At 38.3% G+C, this 12,309-nt stretch overlaps 1 protein-coding gene across 2 annotated transcripts; it reads right to left on the bottom strand.

Moving 5' to 3' along the window:
* Positions 1 to 1,075: 1,075 nt before the first annotated feature.
* Positions 1,076 to 10,366, bottom strand: kcnj14 (potassium inwardly rectifying channel subfamily J member 14). 2 transcript variants are annotated; one of them, XR_007933702.1, is made up of 4 exons: positions 8,714 to 10,366; positions 4,013 to 4,330; positions 3,463 to 3,878; positions 1,076 to 3,378 (listed from the first exon to the last, which is right to left on the bottom strand). XR_007933702.1 is itself a non-coding variant. In XM_051920174.1 (3 exons), the coding sequence occupies exons 1-3, from the start codon at positions 9,518 to 9,520 to the stop codon at positions 3,621 to 3,623; spliced, it is 1,383 nt and encodes a 460-aa protein (XP_051776134.1). In that variant the 5' UTR covers positions 9,521 to 10,366; the 3' UTR covers positions 1,076 to 3,620. The 2 variants fall into 2 exon arrangements, 1 of the variants encoding a protein (XP_051776134.1); XM_051920174.1 differs by having other exon boundaries at positions 1,076 to 3,878.
* Between the last annotated feature and the right edge of the window lie 1,943 nt (positions 10,367 to 12,309).

The raw sequence follows: 12,309 nt of genomic DNA, 5'->3' as shown, positions 1-12,309 counted from the left end.
GTGGACTGTGGGAATGTATGCACTTTTGATGGAGAATGAGTTCTAAGCTATTTACAATATTTTATGGAGGTGCTAGCATGGATATTTTAGGAACAGCAGCCCTGTGCAGCAGTGTCATTGACATACTGAGAATGGTCCACTATCCAAAAAGCATCCAAGCAATGTGGATTTTTTAAAGAATAGTTTATTAAAGGAACTGACCAGACTTGTGCAGGCTAAGAGACGAGTTACAGAGGAAACAGATGAGTTACAACAATGACACTGAAAGAGGCATATCAGAATTCACAACTTGTGTTTTGTCACTAATAGGGTATGGCAACCTAAGTCTCGCAGAAGTCTTCTCCTGTTAGAGAAAAATAAGAAGGTGTGGTCGCACTTGGCTAAGGGATGCTGGAGGGCTGAAAAAACATCACCCACTTTTTCACATATGAATGAGAAGACTTCAGTATGATCCAAACACCCTGCTGAGATGGAGACATCCTGATAGGTGTCGACAGAGTAGGCTGGTAAGTGGTTGGTGTAGTGTTGACAAATATGGTTGATAGCACACACCCAGTCCCTTGACATGAGCTGACCAAAGGATGAGCACCACAGGCCATCTGAATATCACTGGCAATCAAGTGCATTTGTTAATGATAACTGGGTACGCTTCTACAATGGACTATTTCATCAGGATAATGTGCCATACCACATCGCTAGGAAAGTCCTAGAGTGATTCAAGGACATGACAGTGAGTTACAGTATTAACGCAGATCTCTTTCAATCATCCATCCAACTGAGCTTGAATGGGATAAGAAAGAACAAGCAATTCAGAGTATAGATCCACCACAAGTTAATTTTTAAAGCTTTAAGCCCATGCCCCAGCGAAAGTCAAATGGGGGAATCAAATTATTGTTTGGTAGGCCTGATTATTCAGTGGGTACTTTTGGATTTAAGATCTTCTTCTTCTTCTTCTTCTTCTTCTTCTTCTTCTTCTTCTTCTTCTTCTTCTTCTTCTTCTTCTTCTTACCCTTCCTGAAATGCTATACGCAATTGAGTTTCACTGATTGTAAATAAAGATAGCACCCAAATGAGCTACCTGATAAATCATTATGTTTATTTAGACACCCTTTACAGTGTTCTCCATTAAATGTCACACTTTATATTTTATTGTGTAATCACTTCTTATATTTTCCAAAATGTAATGACACCAGCAAAACTTTTTTCTTTTACATACTTAACCAGAGTAAAATGTAAATTAGTAACTTTCTCTATGTAGCAGTTTCCTTAACTTTTGATGGTATTTTGAGTTCTGATAAAAAACAGTCTGTATTTGTATTCCGCTAGATCTGTGGAGATATAAGACAAAAAGAAAAACGGTGCGTTCATCATTGCTTACTTCCTGAGATGTCTTTTAAGTGATGTGTTATTATCAGTGGCCTCGACTGAAAATGAACTATATATATATATACAGTATGTAGATTAATTGAGGGGCTAAATGATTTATAGTGTATATTTTAAACAGAAGTGAATGCATTTTTGGATTATGTTCATTAGCAATTCTACAAAATCATTTTATTTACTTACATTATATATGTAATGGATCCCATGACCTGCACATTTGGCATCAGTTCAAATGCAGCAGAAACATTTAATTCTAGAAATTATGACATTTTAAAATAATTGGACAATCAGTGCTGGTTTATAGTTTTAAAATAGTCCAGGCAGAGTTTGCTTAACAGCCTCCTAAAGTACACCTTAGCTGGTGAAATTCCCAGACAACCTCATTTTCATAGCAAAATGGGGCGCATGCCGTGAGGATGTACTTCTGTTCAGCCAGGTCCTTGGCGCTGCAGCTCGGTGTGCTGGGAATCTCATATGTGTGATGGAACTCCACCAGCATTCATTCACATATTTCCTAGTGAGAGTCATGGTGGCAGGACAGACCAATCTACAATCTATTCTCAGGTCCTCTTTGGGAATTTCAAGTAAGACTCAGACCATTTGAGAGATATGATCCCTCCATTGTGTCCTGTGTCCTTTTGTAGGTCTTCTACCAGTGGTCTTTGCCTAGCATGTCTTGGGTATCTGCACAAACCAGCTCAACTTGATCCAGAGGTATCTACTCCTAAGTCCTCTCATATTGCTCGTCTCATTACTTTGTCATGGAGAGAGGACCCAGCAACCTTGTGTAAGAGCCTCATTTTGGCTTCAGGTGCTTTCAATCATCACTCAGAGTTTGGGGTAATAGGGGAGGATAGGGGTGTTTAAGTCAATGGACGTACCTACCACTGTACCACCATAGTCTCTCATGACATCTGCAGAACTGCAACAATCCCATCAATCTCACAATCCTCTTTCATGAACAAGGCCATCAATGTAGCTGCAGTCCCACACTTGTGCCAATGTTCTGTCTGCAAGTTCAAATAAACAGGCCTCAAAGTAAAACAAGTTCCTTTATGGGGCTGGAGGTTAATGGTCCCAAATTGTAAAAATACCATGTTTTTGTAACCCTAGGAGAACATTTAATCTATAGTTCCAAAAGCATTACATTTATATTGCTCATGTTTCAACAGCCACTAGCAAAAGGTACTCTTGCCATAGATAGACTTTTGGCAACCCATTAGCTTGCCCATTAGAAAAGATGCAACAGTTGTTAATGAGATGTGGTATTTGTCTAGATGATGTCAACAAACCCATCATGTTTGAAAATGTAAAAACTAAACGTTGCATAAATATAAAATGCCCCATTTAATTAATGGCCCTTTTTAGCTCTGATCTCTCCAAAGAAGACCACAGAATTCCTAATTTCCGAAAAGACTGAAAAACATAAATGATCTGCATGCTTTTAATGTAATGACGATGCAGTCTGAACGTCTGGTAGGATTTCTGTCTGGCAGTCTCACTGCAGCGATTGTAGAATGGCTGACTTCTTATGCTGCTCTGGAGATTTCACTGGAATTAATTAAGGAGGTGCTCAGTGCATTGCTTGCCTAAGGTCTCAGCTATTCTAAAGCCAATGAGCATCCTTCACACAAGTATGAGTAATTATTTTATAGTGTCTTACACATGCAAGACCAGAATACAGTGACTTTTTAAATGGAAACATAGAAGCTTCTACTTTTTAAATACTATTTATGATCTTTGAACTGGCAGAATTTGATGATGATGATAATATTTTTATGCTATAGTTTCAAAGTGTTTGCCTTAAAATTTGGCAAGAGCATTCCTTGATAAGCAAAGTTTATGAACTATGTTTTATTAAAATGGGACGTGTTGTGGCTAACGTGTTATTGCAGATTCTGAAATTGTCCAGTTTACACATTTTTACAGCATATGCAATAGCAACAGACAGTCAGGAGCTCTACTTTAAGTAAAAAGAAACAAACAGGATTACTGCTATTACTATCAGCTGCACAATATGAGCGACAGAAATCATGGCTTAGTTTAAAAACATGGGCAGGGAGTGCTTTGAGACGGTACGCTTTACTTTAGAAGTGAATGAGATCGCTGTCTGAGACCACTGCAAACAGCTGGTTAGAAAATGTGATCAATGAAAGCAACAGCTTCTCTGAATTGCCTATAGAGACAACCCAGCGAGAGACTGACAGTGTACAGGTTCAGAATCAGGTTGCCTCTGTTCAACGGCTCTTGATGGCTCGGGGATCGAGTTCTGGTGAAGCCTCAGCTGTTGAAGTTTCGCTGTGGTGTTTCCCCATTACAGCATTTTGGGCCACACTTGGCAGGTCAAGGTCGCTGTGGCTCATCAAGGCAACATCATTTTCATAGCAAAACGAGGTACGTGCAGTCAGGATGTACTTCTGTTCAGCCAGGTCCTTGGCGCTGCAGGTAGGTGTGCTGGGAATCTCATATGTGCGATGGAAGTAGGAATAATCCACCTAGAAAAAGAGCAGCTTCTGTGATTAGTGACTTCAACTGACTGTTATGCTAGAATACATGAAAACGTCCTTTAAAGCAGCCTTTTCTACTATAGCAAGTATATGTAAAACATAAATTAAAAAAACGTGATCACCTGATAATAGTTTTTCTTTTCAAACAAAACAGGCTCAAATCGGTGTCCCCAGAGGATCTCATGGCTGAGATACGAGCTCCTGCACTGCGTGGTCATAGCTGTGGCTTCCACCATTCCCTCAAGAATGACTACGATTTCAAAATCGGACTCTTGCTCCAACTCCCGCCGACTCATCTCGTATAAGGGGCTGTCCTCATTGATTTCGTGGACAATGGTCACAGGAGACACCAGGAATATACGGTCTGTACCATTATCAAAACCCACATTGATATCCACATGGTCCAGAGGTAAATATTCTCCTTCTGGGGTCACTCGTGGCTGAGATTGAGAAGAGAAAGATGTCATTTATTGTTATTAAAGGCTGAACACATTGTAACATTTGAGTATATGTCTACTTAAGATGGTAGACTTACAGTAAGAAGCAATTATTCCACACTAAATAAAATAGTTTATAGAAATATATTTATTGTATAATTAGTGGAATTTGTCAGTGTTATTACATAATATACATAATTATATAGTTAATTGTTTCAATTACTTCAATTATGCAGTAATTCAATTGTTGTAGAATGTCGAATGATTGAGATCATTGATGTTAGGTAGAATGCCCAGTGGTGGCTGGGTGGTCTCGTGGCCTCAGAACCCCTGCAGATTTTGGTTTATTTTTCTCTAGCCCTCCGGAGTTTTTTTGTTTTTGTTTTTTCTGTCCTCCCTGGCCAATGGACCTTATTTTATTCTTTGTTAATTATTATTGCCTACTTTTTATATATTTTTAATTTTTTTTTCTTTCTTCATCTTGTAAATCACTTTGAGCTACATCATTTGTATGAAAACGTGCTATACAATAAATGCTGTTGTTGTTGTAACTGCCAGTGTATTTCGTTTACTGTGTCGAACACAGTAATTAAAAGACATGGAATTTAATATAAATTAAGTGAGGCTCTAACTAGAATTAATTAATTAATTTTTAAATATATCTTCTATCCAGTGATTTATTCACACCCTGTAAACGTGTTGAAATATTGCTTGTCTACAATGTACAAGCTAATCTGCTTTCAATCTGTATTCTTATTTCAAACTTGCATACTAATAAATATTAAATAATAAATTAGTTAATTGTCAAGAGAGATCTTAAAGTCAGAAAATATGCTGCATGCAGAAGTTTTCAATCCCCCTCGTTAATTTATATTTGGTTGATTCATGGCTTTAGGTCTTGTAGTGTTGGTGTCTACCAGCTTCACTCACTAGGTTGGAGTGACATTTGTCCATTTCTCTTTTCAGATCTGCTTCTGCGCATTTGAGTTTATTGGACAGGATGATTTATTGTGATTCAAGTTAGAAGTTTGACTGGCCTACTCAAGAACATTTATTTATTTGTTTATTTATTTATTTACTAGGGGGCTCTGCCCCCTGCTCGCTTCGCTTGCCAACCGTTAGCGCTACGTGCTAGCCACTTCGCAGATCTGCCACTCACGTGTGGGGAAGCGGATGTACAATTTAAACAGCTTGTTATTTTCATGGGAATTGTTACATATGCATAATAGAACTAACTATTTTACATTACAGCGAGAAATTAAACATAGTTAAAAATAGTAAAACGTAATAAATTCAAAGAAAATTATGTTTCATGTTGCGTTAGAGGTATTTGTTGCGTTATACGTTTTCGTTCTGTTTGGCTTTGAAATTAACCCGCAAATACTTTTTAAACTTATACTTTTACTGTAAAACTTCAGTAAAAACAATTTTTTGAATTAAGTTTTCATCAATATAGTCTTGAATTTTGATTAAGTGTTTGGACTTACATCGTGACAACGCAATGTATAACTGCCCATGAGTGAGTATCCTTTCTTTCTCTCTAATAAATAAACCGACTTTTTCGAATGTTTGACCCTGTGATTTGTTAATTGTCATAGCAAAAGCTATTCTAATGTGAAACTGTAAACGTTTTAATACGAATGGCATATCAAGATCTCCTGTGGTGTGAAGATGTACTACATTACCTTTCTTGTCGCCTGTTAAAATTTTGCATGTCAGAAATGTTTGACAAATTTTGAATACAACTAATCTTGTCCTATTGTATAGCCCATCACTCAGACATAAATTACACAATAACATTACGATACATCCTTCTTTCAACAGTAATTAGGGTAAAGTGGAAGACCGGATGGTGTTAACGATTGTAGATATTCTATGTGATATTGTAAGTTGATGTTTTCATCTTCCACACCATCACCACCAACTGTTTCAGTAAAGTCTATTGATAAGCATTTAACCAATTTGCCATGTAACCGATAACTATGTTCGCGTTAATTCATTTGACTTCATTGTTTCTCTGTGATAGGATTGCCTGTGTACACATTTCTTCTGTTGATAACCCTTCAGGATGAAATTCTTCAATAAGATTTGGACATAATAAGTCTTCTTTTATTGGGAACTTAAAGTGAGGAAAACGTAAAAATTTATAAGAACTGATAGCACAGGAACTGTGTCTGACAAAAGCATTCACACGAATGAGAGGTGAGAGGACCGTGGGCATAGACCGTTACCTGGAAATGGTTGAGAGGAGGGCGGGACTTGACAAAATCTCTTGGCAAAAGTCTCGTCTTGAGGGACTTGAAAAAATCTCTTAGCAATAGTCTCGTCTCAAGATTTTCTTTTATTATATAGATATTTATTTATTTACCACCAGGATTTGTGTCGTAACTGGTCCTCTCTTGTATTTTATGATGAACTTAAGATCATTCTTTATGAGTAGCATATCCTTTTATACTAGTAGTCCATTCAGGACTGATTCTTACCTTGTGCCTAATGCTGCTGAGATAGGCTATGGCATCTGTGGCACTGAACTCGATTTAGTGGACATGAAGATGAATGGATGGTCACTTTTGTGTTATCCTTCCAGCCAAACCTCTTATTCACATTTACTGATGACTCTTTACTTCACACTCAGCCACTAAGCTCTGTAATGGTGACGGATGACTCTTACAAGACTGTCAGCATGGCGTCTCAGTGTTAGAATAACGTTTCTATTGTTTCATTATTGAGCCAACAGTGCTTTGATGTCATTTTGTACAGATTGTACTACATTTGCTCACTTGATCTTTGACACAGGATGCTCTTTAGTGTTTATTCTTCAATGATTCCTAAGCAGACTGGAATTTGATCCCAGAAATACGACAGCACCTTCAAGGTTCCACAGGCATATGCCAGTGGGATGGGAATTGTATTCTTATTTAAACACATTAAGGAAAACTAGAACCCAGTCTTGAACACTTAGGCATGCAGCAGGCTTACAGTTACATTTAATTACATTTACTTATTTGGCTGACGCCTTTATCCAAGGTGACTTTCAACATTTATGAAACAGCTGATTACATTTCTTTTGGTTTTCCAATTGGAGCACAGGCAGGTCAAGTGACTTGCTTAGGGTCACACAACGTCAGTAATGGGATTTGAACCCACAACCTCAGGGTTTGGGCATTATATAAGGAATCTGTTGAAGAAAATGGTAATTCATCTTGATTTTATTTTTTGTGAAAATCAACATTGGAACAACATGTACTATGTAGCTATAATTTATAACTCAGCAGCATTTCCCAACTTTTAAAGGATTCCCCAAATTTTGGAAGGCTATTTATAAGATATTTGAAATGTGTAATCAAATAAGGATATGTTTTGTTGTTGAGTAGGGGATACCTGGCTACACCTGTTGGCCAGTTACTGCTCTGTAATAAGACTTTGACAAAGGCTTTGTTTGATCCTAATAAGGCTTACAAAGAACCAACAACATACAGAACAGGCTGTCCATGATGTATCTTTTAGTCACCTACTGCTGTGAAACAAAAAATCTGCAAACACTGTATTTGTATTTGATATTAGTAAGTAATTAATAGATGCTCTATAGGTTGCCCTTCAAGTCTGTGCTCTAAAGTGTTCTTTTCTAGAGCCAAATATCTTAGCATATAAACTATTTATAAGGGTTTTATTACAGTACTAGCAGTCTGTTCAGCAGAACATGAATTGAATTACTGTATTTTTCTTTTACATGGATGAAATCTCATTGCTGTTTATTGATTTAATGCCATCATTTTCACATATCATTGTCACTCTCCTGTGATTTTAGAGCTGATTCTTTTCTGATGAATCTTTCCTCCCTGTTTATTTTCATTTTTCAGTTTGGTGTTTTTTATCTGCATCTCACAAAGCTGAACACAAATTAATCCCCAATAAGTGTAAAGCATTTCAAAGCACAGAGGAGTGACTGATTAAAGATGATCTTTGTTGAGTGCGATTTGAGCAGATGTCCATAAGAAATCTTCCATTTCGCTCAGACACATGTTGGCGCCCACAATCTCTGGGTGGATTAATTCTACCTTACAAGCTTACCTAATGTTGTGTCTTTCTAGGTCACGATACAAGCCAAAGAATAAAAGTATAGCTATTATTACTTAGATAGATGGTGGGATACTTTGGATCAATTTTCCATTACTTTAAAAGGGAAACTGTGTTTAATCACAACTGTCAATCTTGATTTTTGCTATTTTTGCTGTCATTAAGCAATAGAAACTCTCTTGGTAGGGAGGCTTCTAACTGAGCTGAGCTGGTCTCCTGTGGGGCACATCTACTGATAATGGACAGACAGACAGGTAGGCAGACTGAAACAGAGAGAAAGAGAAAGAGAAAGAGAGGGAGACACGTTACCTTGAGCAGCTGGGCTCGGACATGGGCCTCCACCAAGTGGCTCTTGCGTAGGTTGCCAACACGCCACATCATGCACAGTTTTCCATCCCGAAGTGCCACTACAGCATTCTCTGAGAATACCAGTGTCTCATTCCGTTTCTTCGGCTTGGCAATTTTTGCCATTACTGCTCCAATGATGAAGGCATCAATGATGCAACCAACAATGCACTGAAGAACAACGGCAAGCACTGCCAAGGGGCAGGCTTCTGTCACACTTCGAAATCCATAACCTATAGACGTCTGAGTCTCCAGTGAGAAGAGAAAGGCCGCCATAAAGCTGTTGACCTGGAGAAAGCATGGCTCAGGTGCTCCAATAGCAGGGGGAGCAAGATCACCATGTGTAGATGCTATAAGCCAGAACGTAAATCCAAATAAAAGCCAGGAGAGCAAGAAGGACAATGAGAAGACCACAAACATCCACCGCCAACGAATGTCCACACAGGTTGTGAACAGATCGGTCAGGTAACGCTGGCTCCGTTCACTCATGTTGACAAAGGTGACATTGCAGCGCCCATCCTTCCCCACGAAGCGGTTCCTCCGGCGCTGGCGCTTCTGTTCCCCGCCCGAACTGCTTTGGCTACTGCTTGTGCTGTGTAGCCCCCCATTTTCTTGTGAAATGGCTTTCCCATTGTGAGGGGGCGGGCTGCTTGGTGTGCTAGTCCCTCCCCCAGCTTCTGCTGCACTCTGTGCCAGCTTCATCACCTCCTCTTCATCAAGCGGAGTGTCCACTACTGCACTGAAACGTCTTTTGACTCTGGCAGCACCCATGGCTGGGAGACTTCCGAAAATGTGATATTATGTCAGGATGGGTCACTTACTGTTATGCACACGACCTTTATTTTTGTTATACTTAGCTTCTTTATTGCCTTTGTTGTGTCTTTATTCTTGTCACATGAAAATTTATTTTTTTCAGTTACCAGTCTCCACTTCCTGACTCTTTTCCATTTTGTTTATTTGTATTCTGCCAACCTCCAGCGACCACAAAAAATTCAAAAAGTGGGACCACTGACTGAAACATGGATTATGGTTTTGCTCAAAGTAGCCTGGCTCTGTCTTTTCCATTACATGGAATCTGTGAAAGGCGCCACATGAAATTCTGAGAGAGGATTCTGTAGAGTTTAGAAAAGAAAGACGACAAATTGATGACAATGTGCAAGTTTAGCTTACGTATTTTTGCTTCTGCTTCAGTCTTCTTTCCGCAGAAAGTGTTTCAATGGCAGCTTTGAGACACCTTTTATTACTAATGTCTTTTTACCATACCAACAAAGCACTGAAGATATTTTGGTTTATTCTCACAAGGTATTTTTCAATACATAAAATCCTCATCTTGTTTCAAACTCAAAAACAAACCAGCGAGAAGTAAAAGTGCATTGTAGTTCAAAAATGATAAAAAAAAAACAGTCGAGGAAGAACATCCTCCTTTCTGAAAATTAAAATTGAGTGAAGTTACTGATTCTCTGTAAATGACATTCTTCCATGAGGATACAGTCTATCCAGATGAATGATTTTATTTCATTCAAAAGTTAGACATGGCAGGCCTTTTGTTTTTGTTTTTTTGTTTTTTTGCTTCGGCGAATGATTTCCTTTTGTTCAGATAGATGTGGATTGTTCTCTCTTTCTCTTTCTGTCTCTTTATATCTAATATATGTATTTGTGTATGTGTGTGTTTTTTAGTTCTTACTTATAACATGCATCATTTATGCATCGCTCATATTTTCAACTGATACAAATTCTGAAGTGAAAGCAGAGCTTTTTTCCCATATAGCGTATCACATTATTGCTCCATCTTCACCCTTCTTATCAGATGGTGACATTTTTTTACTTTCACATTGCTTTTGTGAGCTTCAAATCACTGAAGTGTGCTCTGCTCCACCACTTTCTGCTTTTAGGGAGTTTTATAATCCAGCGGCCACCTCATCCTAGGAGAAAATAAAAAAGAAAGACAGCCGGAGTCAGCAAGTAAAAGTAACGAAAGCAAGGACAAAAATACTGGACTTTTTCTGTTTGTCTGAGGGGTAAGGGAATGGTTAATTTTCACACCCCAACTATTTTTCTGATGTCAGATATATTTTTCCAATTTTATTTTTATTTTTTTGGTTTGCATCAGGCGGGAATGTGGAATACTTGCATAGGTAGAAAGGGATCCCATGTCCTTCAGCGGGCGTGAGTTTTGCACATGTATACACAAAATGCATTGCTGTGTAGTTTTCATGTGCGTATTTCTGTTTGAGAATTCACCTTTCGTTTTGTGTCTTGTCATTTGTAGCACTTGCCCAATCAAGGAGGATGGAGTCCACATGAATATAAAAATTTGGTGTTGCATGGACAGATCTCTGTATTAGTGCAATCAACCAGAAAAACATCAAAATGAGTGCAGATCATGGAAAGTGTGAATTGACATATCTGTCTTGTTCAGCCTTTGATACTGTGGGTTTATTAACTTATAATGGAAATGTAAAAATGGAATTTTAACCATAGATGAATAATTCCTTCCGAGTTCCTAAAGAACTCTGTCTTCCATGACTAATGACCTACAATACATCACAGGTTTGCCATCTTTTCTCCATTTCATTTTCTCCATTTCCTCCATGTTTTCATGTAGTCAATGCTTTCAATTAAACTTATTCCAGATTTTCTTTCATATTGCTACTGTGGTCCTGACCAGGAAGAGTGGAAAGTAAATGATGAAGTGTCTTTTTCCATTAGATTTAGTCTTTGTTAACGTCTTTACTAGTGGCATTTTCCAGAAAGAGATGAGAGATACATGAAGGCTCTACAGGTGAACTCCACTTAAATCATCCCAAGACGTTAAAAGACAATTGGGGGTTCACATCCCATGTGTTGTCAGTTTCTGTGTGGAGTTTGCAACTTCTACCTGTGATTTTCTGAAGATACACCAGTTTCCCTTTCACATCCCAGTGACATGCAGGTAAGGCTGACTGTCGATTCCTAATGTAAGTGTGGATTTGAGTGGACCTTATGATGAAGTGGTACCCTCTCCAAGATGCCATGATGCTGCTCTGTCATAGGATGCAGTCCTTGTCACCTTCAGTTGGATTAAGCAGGTTGGAGAATGTTGTGCTAAATTATACATAAACAATTGCTGCACCAGAGCCTGTTTAGATGTGCAGTCCTCTAGAATTTATCATTGTCAATATGTCACATTTTATTTTCACTTTGATGTGTTTCTTATTGACAAATGATAAGCAAAACGATTGCCTTAAGATTCTATTTAGTACCCCTATATATACAAAAAAGCATTATTGATGGGCATACTTTTTGTAAGCTGAGTATGCCTGTTTTCTAATAAGGTGTCTTTATACATGGAATCTTGACTTATCACTCATATGTTTGAGCACCGTTTACCTTGAATGTTTTTAAACATTTATTTCCAGACAAAACCTCAAGTTAATTTGTTTTACTTCAGTACTATATACGGAGGGAGAGAGGGGTTGGGAGCACCACACGACAAACCTCCTGGAATGGTGACCTGAACTGCCCCTCAGTGACACCTCATCACCACACTGGGACAATGTGAGGTTTTTTTTTATGGTGGC

This window comes from Erpetoichthys calabaricus, chromosome 16 (genome assembly GCF_900747795.2).
Source record: "Erpetoichthys calabaricus chromosome 16, fErpCal1.3, whole genome shotgun sequence".
Classification (NCBI taxonomy): Eukaryota; Metazoa; Chordata; class Cladistia; order Polypteriformes; family Polypteridae; genus Erpetoichthys; species Erpetoichthys calabaricus.
The sequence above is the reverse complement of the archived record's forward strand: the minus strand, read 5'-3'. Positions and strand labels throughout refer to the sequence as shown.